This window comes from Hemitrygon akajei, chromosome 26, assembly GCF_048418815.1.
Source record: "Hemitrygon akajei chromosome 26, sHemAka1.3, whole genome shotgun sequence".
NCBI lineage: Eukaryota > Metazoa > Chordata > Chondrichthyes > Myliobatiformes > Dasyatidae > Hemitrygon > Hemitrygon akajei.
In genome coordinates this window covers 13,087,019-13,105,754 of record NC_133149.1, presented here as the reverse complement: position 1 = coordinate 13,105,754, position 18,736 = coordinate 13,087,019, and the positions used below count along the sequence as shown (strand labels likewise).

The window sequence follows — 18,736 nt, the reverse complement described above, 5'->3', positions numbered from 1 at the left end:
AAAAGTACAACATCACTGACAAGGATGCCAAGCATTAACAACTATCAGTCTTTATCATGTTCATTGACAAGAAGAAATTTTAAATAATTAAATTATTTTCTCATCAGATACTGGAGATATCAATCAAGATTTTGTCATTGTGAATTTTATTTAAAAAGAGAATATTCTGTTTCTTAATAACTAATAGATGGATCTCAGAAGAACAAACTGATATCCGATTATCTCTTAACTGATAAAATATACATACCATTATCTATTGCATAAATATATGTAACACACCCTGAGAAAAAGCACAACTGGGTCTGTACATTATCATTACCCAAGAATGGCCATATGTTGGGGGACTTCCTTTTTGGTCTGACTGAATGAAAAACTCATTAAATAATGAAGGGACACATTCGCAATTTGTCAGATGGCATTGAGAGAGACTACTCCCTCTGGGAAAACGAGACAAAAGAGTTTGGAAATAGTCTGAGTCTATTTCTTTCCCCCTGCAGTCACTTTTGTTGAACATGATGAATTATCCTGTGAGTTTATCCAAATACATTCCTCTTCTCATGCACGATTGATGGTGATGAGTCCCACACATGATAATGATCATTCTACAATTATAGACTAGCTTCTTGCTTGACCCTGATGGGTCCCAGGGTTGCTGGACCATGGTTGGAAGTCTTGGCCCTGTCATGGAGGTCAGAGGGTGGATGGTTGCCTCCATTGTTCTTGTGGTATTCTGCTCTGAGTTGATTTTCTTTGCGGTCTTTGTCAAGGTCAGGTATTGGAAGTTGCTCGGTTACCACCTCCTTGTCTGTTACTGGGGCAGTCTTGTCCAATCTTTCTGCCGTTCACTCATGTCGATTTCATCGTTGACCTTGGAGTGATCCTCCTTGGACCGTTTGGTGTCTGGCGGCATGCAGCAGTGGCTTTTCTGGTGCCTCTTCAGGCTGCGTAGGTGGTTGTAGCTCCTGGAGCAGAGGTGACACTTGTGTGGCTGCTCTGTCTTGTGTACGCGCCCATGCAACTTGAGGTGAGTGAGTTGGGTGAACTTGGCTGAGCATTGCTTGCAGTGATATGGCCGCTCTCCGGTGTGCAGGCTAAGGTGGGTCTTCAGGTTACCGGCATGAGTGAAACGCTTGTCACACGCCTGCCCGAGCAAAAGAAGGAAAGATTAGTCAAGCACTAGAAGAAAAGCAAAACTGTGCCACATTAAAATGAGTTTCATTCCTGACCCACGGGGTATGTGGGTTAAAATGGAGGCCAATGTCCATGTTACATAATCCTATTCTACTTTTTCTCTAAATGTTATATGTATTTCATATATTCATATACAAATACCTGAATTTCATTAACATTCTTTCCTTTCCTCACAACCACTACCACCCCCATCCATTCTGCTTTCCTGAATGAGCCACGGGCTCTTCAGATGCCATCTATGATCTAAAGCCTCATTCAACTAAACCAGCCCTTTGAGCGTCTCCATAGTGAGAAGTGGCAACCAAGACAGTTCTGCATACAAAAAGCACATTATGTGAACAATCTCATAGTACACCAGTGAACTCCGGGTTTGATGCAGATTTGTCAGTAATGTGTGAAATATTCTAGGTGTGAAGGCCAGGTGAGCTCTCTACTTGTGCACCCAGGTTCCAATTGATGAAACCCATGGCACTGGCCTTGGCCCCTCCGAGCCTGTTTGTAAACTCTCAGGATCAGTTCATTGGAAAAGTTCTAAGGTACTGTCTGCACTGGTGCCAGACTGGACTCAATGAGTTTGGCCAGCTAGACTGCTACTAATTTTGCCTGGATCACTCCAAGGCAGCCAATCAGAAGCAGAAGGACAAATTTCCACTCTCCCATCAGTTGGAGTGTCCCTGAAGATGGGTGCTGCTTTCCTACAACAGTGTTCCATGTAGATGTGCTCAATAGTTGGAAGGCCTTCACCCGTAATGGACTGGGCTGCATCCACTTCTTTTTGTGGGATTTTCTGTTCAAGGACATTGGTGTTTCCATACCAGAATGAGATACAGCCAGTCAATGCATTTTCCACTGCATCGCCACAGAAGTCTGTCAAAGTCACCCCACCCGTGAGAGGAGTGATGGTATTCAATTGCGGGGTGCATCAATAGTGTGTGTGCAATTAAGGTCAGGAACCATGGCTGGCTCTCTTTTTTTTTAATTTTTTATTTTTTTTTAATTAGTTTTTCAAAACATATTACAAAATTAAAAACCCCAAATCCCAGTGGGGAGCATTAATACAGTGTAAGATTAAGCATACAATAACAATATGCTACAAACGAAGAGAATTTAACAAAAAAGCACCTAAATTAAAGACAAGTGAGCTTAGTGTCCTCCCCAAGCCCCACAACACAAGAAAAAAACAACAACAACTCCAGACCAACCACCACACAGTATAAAGAGTATAAGTCCGGACAGTCAAACTCCCAGACTGTGAATACACTTAGTAACAGAGGATTATCTCCCAGCTCCCTTCTCTTCCTTTCAATTCACTTCAATGTTTTGAATTTACAAAACATAACAGTATAACAGTATTTTCTCTTGTATTATGAGCTGCCAGCAACCTGGTCACAACAATTTATGGGAGAACATAAACAAATTCATTTTACCAGACTAACAGCCCCTTATTTTGAAAGTGACCACTTGTTCCAAATCATCAATCCCTCTCTATCCTGTCAAACCTCAAAGGAACTTTGGACAGTCGACTTCACCAAAGAAGCAGTCTACCTGTTTTAAATATCGGTCGGAAATCCCCAGAGTTTCTGAGGGTATTTAAGTGCATCTGCCACAAATAATCCCTTTCTTGGAAGAGGGAAGGTGGGAACAATGCCCTTCACACAAGTGGTTATGTGCTCCTGCATGTCTCACCCATGTCAGCAATGAGGAAGCACATGGGGTTCCAATGCAAAGAGTCGCCAAGCTGGGAGTGCAAGCCTGTGCATGTACTACAAGTAGAAAGATTGTAAACAAAATACGTACTTTTAGGTTAGATGGATGACCGAAGGGCTTCGAACACACATTTGTTGAGCTAATTGAGGCACCTGAAGTTGACGGCTGGGTGAGGGGCGTCTCCTTCAGGCCCACCCCCGGAGCCATGGGCAAGTAGGCTCTGGTGGGAGCAGGGATAGGAATGCCTTTTGGCTGCTCTGAAACGTGCCTTTCTTCTGGAGGCAACATGACGGGCAACAACATCTGACTCATCGTGGTATCGGAGAGGCAGCTTCCCACTATGAAGCCATCGCAAACCGGAGGCATCTTACCAAACAGCCTGAGGTTGTTCGTGTTGTTCAAAGTGGCTGGGCTGCCGAGCGGAAGAAGACCATTGGATCCAGGGGAATATTTAGGCAATGCATGTCTGGTATAGTGAGGAGATAGAGTGCTGTTTGGATACGTGTGTCGACACAGGAGGTGGCATCCGGGTGAATACATCAGGTTGGAGACCAAACCCTGGGCATGGCTAGGATGCCCATTCATGGGCAGAGGGAGTTTGCTGGATGGTGTGCTTGTTGACCTAGGAAAAAGAATGCGAGGGGTTTGTCGAATTACAGAAATCTTGGATCTTTGGGTTGAATCATTCCTTTCCGATGGTTGCCAAAAACAGACGTGTTACTTTTTTGCTGTTGTGAGGTCCTAACATGCACGAAGATGTTTTCTGTGTTTCAAACAACAAAAAAAAATAGTTACTTCACTTGAAATGGAGATAACAGAGAGTGAAATATATTGTCACCTGGGGTAAAGACAGGAAGGTGGAATGACAAAAGAGGCCTTATATTTTTGGATTATGGAGTAAATCAAAGATGAAAAGTTTGAGGCATTTTTAATCTTTCTGGTGTTTTGCATTGTGGGGCCACTTGCCTCAGTCTTTCCCCAGTGACTGACAGGATTGATACAGGCTGAGAGGGTACTAATGTCAAAAACATGGTCACAGAAACAAAATGAAAATAAAATGAAAATGATTGATGTCAAATCACTGAAATATTTCCCCACCTATGGAGGGTCAGTAGCTAAAATTTCTACTGATTTTATATATTTTGGTTGATCAGAACATTTAAAAGCCACTTTACACTATATTAGCATCCAGATCAATTTAACAATACATGGATGGGCTAGGTTATTGAGCCAAACTTCAGAGACAACAGAGATTCAGCAGGCAGATTCAAATTAAACTCAGCTCTTTCAGACAGGATGGGATTGGACAGATGGGTTTGGTGCTGGTTAGGCACATAGTTGCAGTCATTAAACCCAGTGTTTAGCAGAACTGCTGGAGTAAAAGTGATTCTGCTGAAAAAAAATAATGATGCTTTGATCTGTGACCAAAGATGAGTCTCTGATAGGAGGCAAGTCGCACTGAACCAGAGCTTCCTCTTTCACTGGCCAAATCATTTCGGAAGAAACTTAAGTGGGTGGGGTCTCGGAGCAAGGGGCTGACTAACCTGGAGAGATCACAGTCACTCTGAATTGTGCTGAATCATATAATGACGTTGCGTGGAATTACGTTTGTGAAGCCAGTAAATTCGGAGGGTAAGAAAACACCAAGTTTAGTTTACTACTGAAACACAGAAGGTAAGAAAGAAACCATATTTACTGAGTTATTGACTTCTAATTCCCTATCTTTTCCATTGATAGGATGATAATAGATACAATTTTATTGAATATACTTTGCAAATGCATGTTCATAAATGTGACTGTCCACCGTATCCATCCTCCTCATATTTTATAAATTTTCATGAAGTCACCCCTCATTCTCCAGCGCTCCAGGGAATAAAGGTCCAGCATGACCAGCTTCACCCAATATAACTCAGACAGCATCCTTGTAAAACTCTTCTGCACTCTCTCCAGCTTGACAATGTTTCTCCAAAAACAGGGTGACCAAAGCTGTAAACTCCAAGTGCAGACTCGCCAATAACTGAAAAAAAACGCAATTTCACGTCGCTGCTTCTAAACTCAGTGCCCTGACTGATGAAGACCAGCATGATAAACACCTACTTCACCTCCTTATCATCTTGTGTGGCCGCCTTCACTGCAACATCCGTGCCCCCGTTGTACAACGCTTGTCAGTGGCCCTCACAACACTCCGACACTTCAACCCCCCCCACCCCCAGTAATTCACCACCCCCTCTTCTCGCCATCTCCCTCACCTTACCTCAATTACCTCGAAGGCAGGGTCAGACTGATGCAAGTCGAGTTTGAATGCTGAACAACGTGCGATTTGCAGGTTCGATTGCTGAAGAGAGAGAGAGTACTCACCCACTCAGCCAATGTCTGTACCACACATTACCTCATTGCCTATAGCTCTGTCAGTGATGTAGATGTCCCTTTGTGAGCTCACCTGAGTCCCAAACCCCTGTCCCTGTCTGACCCTGCCCTTTGCTCCCCTCCACCCTACTCTGCACAGGACGAAGCACATCATTCTCTCTTCTCCCTCCCCCCCAAGGGTCAGAATCCAAAACCCTAAAATCACATCATATCAGGCTCAATGACAGTCTCTACCCTACTGTTATAACACAGCAAGATGCACTAGACCTCACCATCTATCTGGTTGTGGCCATTGCTTCTCACTGTCTACTTGGCAAAGACAATAAACTTGACTTTGACTCATTCACACCTTTACATTGAACAGATCAGATTACAAGAATGCACTTTTGTTGCACACTTGGACACAAAAGGGACTTCCAGGCGTGCAGAAGTTTAAAATAATGTCTTTATTTACCTTTCTGGAAATACCAGAACACAAGCGCATCGGCTTACCAAACATGCTGTGTTCTTGAATGTTCTTGAATACTCCATCACATGTGCACTGTCGCCCCCAGGACCCCTCAGCTGCCCCCAAATACCCGTATAAGCTTTGCTCCTCGTAACCATCAATTAACCTACTAAAATATTACCGTTGCTAGTGCAACTGAACATTAATCAAATTGTGAATAAACAAAATGACAAACCAAAGCAATAAAATTATATGACCATCATATAAGAAAATTAGGGGGGTATCCAGTGTCCATTAATATGCTCCACATTACTATAGGTCCCACACTCTCCCCTTCAAAATGAATGTCGTCCCGACATTATAGATTTCCCAGGGTACTCATGTCTTCAACTGGTGAGTTATAGTGGTTGGTTATAAAGGAGTCAGTCTTTCGAGATACGCTCTGTACAGCAACAGTCTTTGATATGACATGCATCTCCCTCTTTATGTCACGTGTCAGCAACTGGCCTCACTGGCCAGATGATATCTCAAGTGCTACTCCGCTACTTGTGCGGGCTATGTATCTCGGACTGAAGGTTTTAACCCTATGTCTACCCCATAACCCATTACACAGACCCACACGTGCTACTGTAAGCCTCACATCTGTTCTAGTCTCCTTCTATATATCAGTGGCCTGTGTTTGACTGATGGTTGGCCTAATGTGCTATATGTGAGTATCTTAGGTGGGTTTCTTTGTCTGAAAGGATACTTTCTTTTGGGAGCTGACTGCTGCTGAAAATTCAGCTTCTTCTGGAGCTCTGCAAGTCTCGTTGGTAAACCTTCTGTATTTTTACCATCTTGGTCAGTATTAGCTGAGGTTTGAAAGTGGCTCAAAGAATCCAGTTCCTTACGCAACACGTCCATTATTTCTCTTTCTTTATCCAATTCCTTCCTCAACAGCCGAGCCTCAGTCATGAGGGTCCCCTTCTGTTGAAGAAAACTGTATACCTGTTGCTTTTCCTCCTCAAGATGATCCTTTAGTTTCTGGTTTTCTGTGATGATTATTTCAGCATCTGTTCCTTTTCCTTCTAATGTCCGGATGTGTTCCCTCAGCTTCCGAAGCTCATTCTGCAGCAAAGACAATGCTTTCTCTTCATGTTCCAGAGACTCCTTCATATGCTGGTTTTCCTTGGCAAGCATTTGCTGCTGTGACTCAACAGAAAGTTTCTCATCCACAGTTTGCTTTAAACGAGTTTTGTCCTTGTGACTGAAGCTCTGCTTGTTTTTCTCTCAGTTGTTGATTCTCTTTTCTCATATTATCTATCTGTTCTGTCAGTGCAAGCAGCATGTCAGGATCTTCTTTTTCATCTTCCAAAAACTGCTCAGTTCCAGCCTTATTGTCTACATTTGCCTCTTGATCCTCTTGACACTGAAGGAGATCATCCTTTACATCATTCAATTCATCTTCATGAATTTTTTTACCATCTTCTGCTGTTCTTGTATTTGAGTTGTTCCATAAAAGTGCCCAAATCCCATGCTGAAAGCAACTACCAGTGCCAGTAAAATGCATTTATTCAGAGTGGTATTGAACCAGTGTTGCTGCCGCTGCTGCTGTTCACCATCTGTCACATCGTCCCTTGGTTTTTCTTCTGATTCGGTCGATAGAGTTCGTTTTTGAATATGTCGTATCCTCAGATTAGGGCTGGATTTGCCACTGGTATCATCACTATTTGATTCAACAATGCTTCCTTCAATTGCAGATACAGTTTCGGGAGGGGCAAAGGTATGCTGGCTGCTGGAGGGCGAACCCAAGTTCAATTCATCATCATTTATGTTTCCTGCTTCTGCTTCTTCAGTTGCTTCTTGATTAATTATGGTCCAACCACAGGATGATTCATGATTGCTGGAATTTCCCAACTCAGGTAATGGCTTACCTCCAGCCGGAGATGGCCACCGCTCTGCACTATGTGGATCAACTCATTTGCTTTTTTGTGGTCAATGGAAAAAGCGTCTCTTACCGCAGCAGGTGTAACTTCTGGATGCTGCTCCATTCCATTCATCACCAGCCGCTCAATTACATTGTAGCCGATGATCGGTGGCTGTGCTACTCCTGGCTCATTAGAGACAAGCACCGGCACAAGCAGCTCTGGTGGGGGGCCCCTGTTTGATCCCAACTTGAACTTCAGCTCAACCCATCCTGCAAAGGGTATGGGTGTCTGGTTTGCTGCTTTGGCCACAAGTTTCTCGTTCTCACCCAGGAGCTCATCCGTGTCCCGTACCCCTATGTGTGGAAAACAGGACTCTCTCCGCTTTTCATTTATAATAGTGACCTGTGAACCGGTATCCCATACTGCTTGTGTTGCTACTCCCACAAAGAAACAATCCACCATGCACTTCTTCCCAATGAGAGCTGTCAGCTTGGCTTGGTGACATAAAGAAAGATGACTGGCGTAGGTAGCATCCACCATCTGTTGTTCAGCCTTCCCAATTTTCTCTAACTCCACCTCCAGCTGCCTGATTCTCTCGCATCTGGTCCAGCTGGGCTTGGAGCTGATGATTCTGGGATTGTGACAGGCCGAATTGTCACATTGCCATCAGATTTCCCTGCCAGCCTTCTTTGTCCTCTACAGCCTCTTGAGAGGTGCCCTGTCTGCCCGCACCTGAAGCAGTGTTCACACTGGTCACCTGTTCCCTGCACCTGACATGCTTTACATCCTCTCCTAACACACATTCTTACTTGGCCGGTGGGTCCTTGAGAGTTAGCTATGCTTTTCCTTATTTCAGCCATTTCTTCTCTCAGCAGCCTGACTGTTTTATAAAGCTCTGTGTCTCTTGAACTAGTTACAACAGGTGCTTTACGGCTCTTAGGCTTCACAACTTCATCTGACTGCTCTAGAACCCCCACTCTGGCTTCGGCTGCACCGACTCTGCTGACTGCTCTGCATTTCTGTCTGTAATTCATTTACTTTTGGGACTCTGCTGCTTGTGTTCTTTCTTTGCTTGGACTGTCTTTCTGATTCAACACTGGCTGCTTCATTCATCCTGTCGATGAGAATTTCATCTGTCGCTCTCTGATTGTCGAGATAAGGCTTAAGCTGAAACTTGATATGGTCACTTGACAGCCCAGTACTAACTGACCTCAAGAATCTCTACTGAATGAGCTTGGGACTGTACAGCTCGTCTGATCCTACTTCTTTTGAAGCAAGTAACAGCCTCTCTTTTAACTCAATTGCTCTAAAGAGGAAATTTTGGGGAGACTCACTACTGTCTTTTGTTATGCTTACCAGTCTGTGATATAAATCTATAGAGCTGTCCTTGTTGAAATGTCCCTTTAATATTGTCTTCAGTCGAGGAAGGGTAAGGTCATTTTTTATCTCTAGCATATCACGAATACTCAAACCTGGACTAATCGACTTGATCACCGCTTCCATGACCTCCGCCTCACTGTGTCCCCTACTCAGGCCTCTGTCAATCTGATGCATTAGGTTTGTGTATGAGAGTTTGTCCTTCTGTCCCTTTTCCCCAATCTGACCCCAGATCTTGAATTCCCTCCTTATTGTCACTTCCGGGAGTCGGTTTGCAGCTGCAGGCAACACATGCACTGTTCACTTTTTCATTCAGCCTCCTAACCTCATCCTGCAGAGCTTGACTGTTTAGCTGGAGCTGTAAGTATTTTTCTGCCAAGCTCATTTCTTCAGCTGTTCTCTGGCTGGTTTGTGCTGTGTTGTCTGCTTTTTTTCCCATTACCAGTGTTTCCGGTATTTCCTCTCATTTGCTCAACTGATTCCAACATTGTCCTTAGATAGTACTTCACAACCTCCTCCCCTTCATCATTAATTACATTGTCCATAGATTCAGTAATTAGTCTAATTAATGTTCGTCTTGTGGTAACATTTTCACATGGGATCTTAGCTTCCACACACACCTCTTTGAGCTGATCCAGTTGCAAAAGCCATAGTCTCTGAGACAAGGCCTCTGCCAACTCCTCCAAATCCATTATGTGTGGTATAGCCGCGCCCCGAAGCTGCGTGCTCCCGCGATCAATCAACGGCAATCCATGTCCTCATTGTTGCCACACTGAGCACGACGTTAATAATCTCAGTGGTGCCTCCAATATTTGTTGCACACTTGGACACAAAAGGGACTTCCAGGCATGCAGAAGTTTAAAATAATGTCTTGATTTACCTTTCTGGAAATACCAGAACACCAGCGCATCAGCTTACCATACATGCTGCGGGACCGTTCTCAAATACTCCATCACATGCGCACTGCCATCCCACAGGACCCCTCAGCTGCCCCCAAGTGCCTGTATAAGCTTTGCTCCTCGTAACCATCAATTAACCTACTAAAATATTACTGTTGCTAGTGCAACTGAACGTTAATCAAATTGTGAATAAACAAAATAACAAACCAAAGCAATAAAATAATATGACCATCATGTAAGAAAATTAGGGGGTTATCCAGTGTCCATTAATATGCTCCACCTTACTATAGGTCCCACACTTTTCTCTGGCCTTCCAAACCAACCTATCGACAAACTTCAACTCATTGAGAATGCCGCAGCTAGACTTTTAACTTAAACCAGAATGAGGGAAACGTGTTACTCCTGTGCTTGGCACTCTGCAAATCTTCCTGTTTCTCTTTGAATTGATTTTAAAGTTCTCATACTTGGTTTTAAATCCCATATTGTTCTGGAAACAGTACATCAGTGAATCGTTTTTGTTTTATAATACTGCTTTTGCTCTCATGGCTTCTTCCATCAGACTCTGCAGTTTGAACAATCCCTCACTGAAGACAATTGGCAGGTCACCTTTATTTGAACTACAGTCCTAAACTGTGGGTTTCAATATCTAAACCTGTGAGGGAAACTGACTCAGTTGAAACTTTTAACCACCAGCTCAAAACATATTTCTTTAATCTCGCTTAATCTGTTTGTCTTTTATTTTCATGATTATTTTTATGTTTAATTCATTTTGATTTTCATAATTTCTCTTTATCCCATTGTAAACTACTTTGAACTATGTTGTATTGAAAATGCTCTATAAATAAGTGATTGTCATTATAACATGATAAGATACACTTGACCTCAAAAGTAAAATTTGTGGAATGTCTCAGGGACGGCTTTTTAAAACAGCTTGTTGAGCCCACTAGGGGATCGGCTGTGCTGGATTGGGTGTTGTGCAATGATCCCAAGGTGATGAGAGAGCTTCAGGTTAAACGAACCCTTGGGGAACAGTGATCACAATATGTTAAAGTTCACTTTGAAATTTGAGGAGGCAAAGCTAAGTTCCAATGTGTCGATATTCCAATGGAATAAAGCAAATTACAATGACAGGAGAGAGGAACTGGCCAAGGTTGACTGGAAAGAGACACTAGCAGGAAGGACAGCAGAGCAGCAATGTCTGGAGTTTCAGTAAAAAAAACGAGGGAAGCACAAGACAGATATATACTAAATAAGAAGAAATTTTTGAATGGAAGAAGGACACTACCGTAGCTGACAAGTGAAGTCAGAGCCAAAGTAAAAGCAAAAGAGAGGGCATACCAGGAAGCCAAAGCTAGTGAGAAGATAAAGGATTGGGAAGCTTTTAAATACTTGCAGACAGAAACTAACAAGGTTATTAGGAAGGAAAAGATAAATTATGAAAGGAAGCTAGTGGCTAATATTAAAGAAGATACTAAAAGCTTTTCTAAGTACAGGTATATGAAGGGTAAAAGAGATATAGGACCAATACAAAATGATGACATTGTAATGAGAGATGGCAGAGGAACTGAATGCGTATTAGCATCAGTCTTTAAAGTGGGAGACATCTGCAGTATACTGGACATTCAAGAGTGTCCGGGAAGTGAAGTATCTGCAGTGAAAATTACGATTGAGAAGGTGCTCAAGAAGCTTAATGGTCTGAGAATGGAAAAATCTCCTGGACCTGATGGAATGCACCCTCGGGTTCTGAAGGAAGTAGCTGGAGAGATTGCAGAACAATGATCTTTCAAGAATCGATAGATTCTGGCATTGTACCGGATGACTGGAAAATTGCAAATGTTACTCTGCTAAATAAGAAGGGTGGGAGGTAGCAGAATGGAAACTATAGACCTGCTTGCCTGACATTAGTAGTTGGGAAGTTGTTGGAATCGATTGTTAGGGATGAAATTACGAAGTACCTGGTGGCCCATGACAAGATAGGCCAAAACCAGCATGGCTTCCTGAAAGGAAAATCCTGCCTGACAAACCTACTGCAATTCTTTGAGGGAATTACAAGCAGGGTAGACAAAGGAGATGCAGTAGATGTGGTGTACTTGGATTTTCAGAAGGCCTTTGACAAGGTGCAACACATAAGGATGCTTAGCAAGATAAGAGCCCGTGGAATTACAGGGAAGTTACTAGCATGGGTGGAACATTGGCTGGTTGGCAGAAAACAGAGAGTGGGAATAAAGGGATCCTATTCTGGCTGGCTGCCAGTTACCAGTGGAGTTCCACAGGGGTTGGTGTTGGGACCGCTGCTTTTCCGCTGTCAAATCAATGATTTGGACTATGGGATTAATGGATTTCTGGCTAAATTTGCTGATGGTACAAAGATAGGTGGAGGAGCGGGTAGTGTTGAGGAAGCAAAGAGCCTGCAGATAGACTTAGATAGTTTAGGGGAATAGTCAAAGAAAGCAAATGAAATACAATGTTGGAAAGTGTATGGCCATGCTCTTTGTGGAAAAAATAAACAGGCAGACTATTATTTAGATGGGGAGAGAATTCAAAATGCAGAAATGCAAAGGAACTTGGGAGTCCTTGTGCAAGATACCCTAAAGGTTAACCTCCAGGTGAGTAATTTGTGAAGAAGGCGAATGCAATGTTGGCATTCATTTCTTGAGGTATAGAATATAGAATAGAGGTATGGGAGAGTGGCCAGTGAGTGAGTGGGCCTGTGAAGGAGTGGAGCTTTCAGGATTTGGCTCCAGAGGCTTCGGCGAGAAGAGGTGGAGGACAAGCTTGCTCCCAGTGAGGTAAGGCCAGTTAAGTTTCTTTAATTAATTTAATAACGTAGGAGTTGGTAATGGAGGCAGTAGATAGGGCCATCCAGTGCTCTGATTGTAGGATGTGGGAAGTCAGGGACAGCACAACTGTCCCTGATGACTACACCTGTAAAAGGTGCATCCAGCTGCAGCTCCTGTCAAACCGAATTAGGGAACTGGAGCTGGAGCTAGATGAACTTCGGATCATTCGGGAGGCAGAGGCAGTAATAGACAGGAGTTTCAGGGAGACAGTCACCCCTAAAAGTCAGGAAACAGGTAACTGGGTGACTGTCAGGAGAGGGAAGTGAAATAGACAGAAAGAGCAGAGCACCCCTGTGGCTGTTCCCATCAACAATAAGTACACTGTTTTGGATACTGTTAGTGGGGACGACCTACCAGGGATAAGTTGTAGTGGTCACGTCTCTGGCACCAAGACTGGACCCTCAGCTCAGGAAGGAAGGAGGGAAAAGAGGAGAGCAGTAGTGACAGGGGATTCGATAGTTTGGGAGACAAGTAAGAGATTCTGTGAGAGAGATCGAGAATCCCGGATGGTCTGTTGCCTCCCTGGTGCCAGGGTCCGCGATATCTCGGATTGAGTTTTCAGTATTCTCAGGAGAGAGGGTGAGCAGCCAGATGTTGTGGTCCACGTTGGGACCAATGACATAGAAAGGAGTAGGGATGAGGTCCTGAAGAAGGAATATAGGAAGGTAGGAAAAAAGTTAAAAATCAGGACCTCAAGGGTGGTAATCTCGGGATTGCTGTCTGTGCCACAAGACAGAGAGGGTAGGAACAGGAGGTTATGTGGAAAAGTGTGTATGGAACCAGAGGAAAAAGCAGGGGTACTTAATGAATACTTTACTTCAGTATTCACTATGGAAAAGGATCTTGGTGATTGTAATGATGACTTGCAGCAGACTGATAAGCTTGAGCATGTAGATATTAAGAAAAAGGATGTGCTGGAGCTTTTGGAAAGCATCAAGTTGGATAAGCCGCCGGGACCGAATGTGATGTACCCCAGGCTACTGTGGGAGGCGAAGAAGGAGATTGCTGAGCCTCTGGCAATGATATCAGCATCAACAATAGGGACAGGAGAGGTTCCAGTGGATCGGAGAGTTGCGAATCATGTTCCATTATTCAAGAAATGGAGTAGAGATAGACCAGGAAATTATAGACCAGTGAGTCTTACCTCAGTGGTTGGTAAGTTGATGGAGAAGATCCTGAGAGGCAGGATTTATGAACATTTGGAGAGGTATAATATGATTAGGAGAAGTCAGCATGGCTTTGTAAAGGGCAGGTCGTGCCTTATGAGCCTGATTGAATTTTTTGAGGATGTGACTAAACACATTGATGAAGGAAGAGCAGGAGATGTAGTTTATATGGATTTCAGCAAGGCATTTGATAAGGTACCCCATGCAAGGCTTATTGAGAAAGTAAAGAGGCATGGGATCCAAGGGGACATTGCTTTGTGGATCCAGAACTGGCTTGCCCACAAAAGGCAAAGAGTGGTTGTAGACGGGTCATATTCTGCATGGAGGTTGGTCACCAGTGGAGTGCCTCAGGGATCCGTTCTGGGACCCTTACTCTTCGTGATTGTTATAAATGACCTGGATGAGGAATTGGAGGGATAGGTTAGTAAGTTTGCTGATGACACAAAGGTTGGAGGTGTTGTGGATAGTGTGGAGGACTGTCAGATGTTACAGCGGGACATTGATAGGATGCAAAACTGGGCTAAGAAGTGGCAGATGGAGTTCAACCCAGGTAACAGTGAAGTGGTTCATTTTGGTAGGTCAAATATGATGGCAGAATATAGTATTAATGGTAAGACTCTTGGCAGTGTCGAGGATCAGAGGGATCTTGGGGTCCGAGTCTATAGGACGCACAAAGCAGCTGCGCAGGTTGACTCTGTGGTTAAGAAGGTGTATGGAGTATTGGCCTTCATCAATCATGGGATCGAATTTAGGAGCTGAGAGGTAATGTTGCAGCTATATCAGACCCTGGTCAGACCCCACTTGGAGTATTGTGCTCAGTTCTGGTTACGTCACTACAGGAAGGATGTGGAAGCCATAGAAAGGGTGCAGAGGAAATTTACAAGGATGTTGCCTGGATTGGGGAGCATGCCTTATGAGAATAGATTGAGTGAACCCAGCCTTTTTTCCTTGGAGCAAAGGAGGATGAGAGGTGACCTGCTAGAGGTGTATAAGATGATGAGAAGCATTGATCATGTGGGTAGTCAGAGGCTTTTTCCCAGGGCTGAAATGGTTGCCATAAGAGGACACAGGTTTAAGGTGCTGGGGAGTAGGTACAGGGGTAAGTATTTTACTCAGAGAGTGTTGAGTTTGTGGAATGGGCTGCCAGCAACAGTGGTGGAGGTGGATACGATAGGGTCCTTTAAGAGACTTTTGGACAGGTACATGGAGCTTAGTAAAATAGAGGTTTATGGGTAAGCCTAGTAATGTCTAAGGTAGGGACGTGTTCGGCACATCTTTAAGGGCCGAAGGGCCTGTACTGTGCTGCAGGTTTTCTATGTTATGGCAGATGAATGCGTGGCTGAAGAGTTGGTGAAGGGGGCAGGGGTTCAGATTTCTGGATCATTGGGATCTCTTCTGGGAAAGGTCTGACCTGTACAAAAAGGATGGGCTGCACTTGAACTGGAAAGGGACTGATTATTATCTGAACGGTGGCCGATTAGGAAACGGGGAGGTGCAACGAGACCTGGGTGTCATTGTACACCAGTCATTGAAGGTGGGCATGCAGGTACAGCAGGCGGTGAAAAAGGCAAATGGTATGTTGGCATTCATAGCAAAAGGATTTGAGTACAGGAGCAGGGAGGTTCTATTGCAGTTGTACAAGGCCTTGGTGAGACCGCACCTGGAGTATTGTGTGCAGTTTTGGTCCCCTAATCTGAGGAAAGACATTCTTGCCATAGCGGGAGTACAAAGAAGGTTCACCAGATTGAATCCTGGAATGGCAGGACTTTCATATGAAGAAAGACTGGATCGACTAGGCTTATATTTGCTGGAATTTAGAAGATTGAGGAGGGATCTTATTGAAACGTATAAAATTCTAAAGGGATTGGACAGGCTAGATGCAGGAAGATTGTTTCCGATGTTGTGGAAGTCCAGAACGAGGGGTCACAATTTAAGGATAAGCGGAAGCCTTTTAGGACCGAGATGAGGAAAAACTTCACACAGAGAGTGGTGAATCTGTGGAATTCTCTGCCACAGGAAACAGTTGAGGCCGGTTCATTGGCTATATCTAAGAGTAAGTTAGATATGGCCCTTGTGGCTAAAGGTATCGGGGGTATGGAGAGAAAGCAGGTACAGGGTTCTGAGTTGGATGATCAGCCATGATCATACTGAATAGCGGTGCAGGCTCGAAGGGCCAAATGGCCTACTCCTGCACCTATTTTCTATGTTTCTATGTTACTATCCTGGGGGGCAGATTTGCTAGAGCTGTTGGGGAGGGTTTAAACTAGTTTGGCAAGAGGGTGGGAATCAGAATATGAGTGCAGAGATTAGGGTAGAAGGACAAGGGCATGATGCTATGTGTTCTGAGTTGGTGAGGAGTGACAGCCAGGGGACAAAACATAAATGTAGCCAGTTAGAGGGGTTGAGATGTGTCTATTCCAATGCTAGGAGTATTAGGAATAAAGGGGATGAACTTAGAGCATGGATCAGTATGTGGGACTACGATGTTGTGGCCGTTACTGAAACTTGGTTGGAGGAAGGGCAGAATTGGCTGATGCAGGACCCGGGGTTCAGGTGTTTTAAAAGGAATAGGAAGGGAGGTAGAAAAGGTGAGGGGAGTGGCATTGCTGGTCAGGGATAGTATCACGGCTATAGAAAGGGAGGACGCTGCAGAGGGGCAGAGGGAGTGTCCACTGAGTCGGTGTGGGTGGAAGTCAGAAATAGGAAGGGATCAATCACTGTGCCGGGAGTAGTCTATAGGCCCCCAAATAGCCCTTGGGACACCAAGGATCAGATAAGCAGGCAGATTTTAGAATGGTGCAGGAAATACAGGGTTGTAATTATGGGTGATTTCAACTTCCCTCATATTGACTGTACTTCCTGAGTGCAAGGGGGATAGATGGGGCTGAATTTGTCAGGTGTGTTCAAGAAGGATTCCTGACACAGTATGTGGACCGGCCAATGAGAGGAGAGGCCATACTGGATCTAGTTCTGAGTAATGAACCTGGTCAGGTGACAGACCTCTTGGTGGGGGAGCGTTTTGGTGAGAGTGACCACAACTCCCTTAGCTTCAGCATAGCTATGGAAAAGGATAAAAACAGACAAAATGGGAAAGTGCTTAACTGGGGAAGAGCTAACTGTGAAGGGATGAGGCAGGAACTAGCGAGAGTAAATTGGAAACAGATGTTCAAGGGTGAAAGCACAAAAGTAATGTGGAGGAAGTTTGGGGACCACTTGTGCTGGGTCAGGATAGGTATATCCCACTGAGGCAAGGAAAAATGGTAGGAAAAGGGAACCATGGCTGATGAAACACGTGAGGCAACTCGTCAAGAGGAAGAAGGAAGCATATGTTTGAAATAAGAAGCAGGAAGCAGGTGGGGCTGATGAGAAATATAGGGTAGCCAGGAAGGAGGTTAAGAAAGGACTTAGGAGAGCTCGAAGGGGGCATGAGAAGGCCTTGGCATGTAGGATTAAGGAGAACCCCAAGGCGTTCCATGCGTACGCGAAGAACAGAAGGATGACAAGAATGAAGGTGGGGCCGCTAAAGGATAAAGAAGGCAACATATGCCTGGAGGTGGAGGAGGTTGGGGAGGTCCTAAATGAATACTATGCTTCAGTATTCACAAGTGAAAAGGACCTTGATCAGGGTGAGGTCTAAACAGAACAGGCCTGTGTGCTGGACAATGTGGAGATTAAGGAAGACGAAGTGTTGGATTTTCTTAAAAACATCGAGATTGATAAGTCTCCAGGGCCAGGTTGCTGTGGGAAGTGAGAGAAGAGATCACTAGAGCAGTAGCTATGATCTTTGAATCCTCTTTAGCTGCAGGGGAGGTGCCAGAGGATTGGAGAATGGCAAATGTAGTTCCCTTGTTTAAAAAAGGTAATAGGGAGAATCCTGGGAACTATAGACCGGTGAGTCTTACGTTGGTGGTCTGCAAACTATTGGAAAGGATTCTTAAGTATAGGATCTATTAGCATTTGGAGAAGTACAGTCTACTCATGGATAGTCAACATGGCTTTGTGCAGGGAAGGTCATGCCTCACGAGCCTAATTGAGTTTTTTGAAGAGGTAACAAAAGAAATGGATGAGGATAGGGCAGTAGATGTGGTCTACAAGGATCTTAGCGAGGCATTTGACAAGGTCCTCCACGAGAGACTCATCCAGAAAGTCATGAGGCATGGGATCAGTGGAACCTTGGCTGTTTGGATAAAAAACTTGGCTTACAGGAAGAAAGCAGAGGGTAGTTGTGGAAGGAAAGTATTCTGCCTAGAGGTCGGTGACTAGCGGAGTGCTGCAAGGATCCCCTGCTCTTTGTGATTTTTATAAATGACCTGGACGAAGAGGCGGAAGGATGGGTGAGTAAGTTTGCGAATGACCCGAAGATTGGAGGAGTTGTGGATGGAGCTGTAGGTTGTTGAAGGTTACAAGAGGATATAGACAGGATGCTGAGTTGGGCAGAAAAGTGGCAGATGGAGTTCAATCTGGGTAAGTGTGAGGTGATGCATTTTGGAAGGACAAACGGAAGGACAAATCAGAAGGCTGAGTACAGGGTTAATGGTCAGTTACTTAAGAGAGTGGATGAGCAGGAGGACCTTGGGGTTCAAATCCATACATCCCTCAAGGTTACTGCACAGGTTGATAGGATAGTTAGGAAAGCCTATAGGATGCTAGGCTTCATTAATAGGATTGAGTTCAAGAGTAGAGAGGTCATGTTGCAACTCGACAAACCTCTGGTAAGACCACACTTTGATTATTGTGTTCAGTTCTGGTCACCTCATTATAGGAAGGATGTGGAAGCTATGGAGAGGGTGCAGAGGAGATTTATCAGGATGTTGCCTGGATTGGAAAACAGGTC

General features: G+C 44.3%; 1 protein-coding gene across 1 annotated transcript; it reads right to left on the bottom strand.

Annotated features, from left to right (window-relative positions):
- Nucleotides 1–586: 586 nt before the first annotated feature.
- LOC140716665 (uncharacterized) lies at nucleotides 587–9,436 on the bottom strand. The gene is given in 8 exon segments (XM_073029484.1): nucleotides 587–841; nucleotides 844–1,141; nucleotides 2,989–3,568; nucleotides 6,462–6,944; nucleotides 6,946–7,171; nucleotides 7,174–7,554; nucleotides 7,611–8,251; nucleotides 9,225–9,436. Coding segments are annotated over 8 exon segments (3,054 nt in total). The 3' UTR covers nucleotides 587–608.
- Between the last annotated feature and the right edge of the window lie 9,300 nt (nucleotides 9,437–18,736).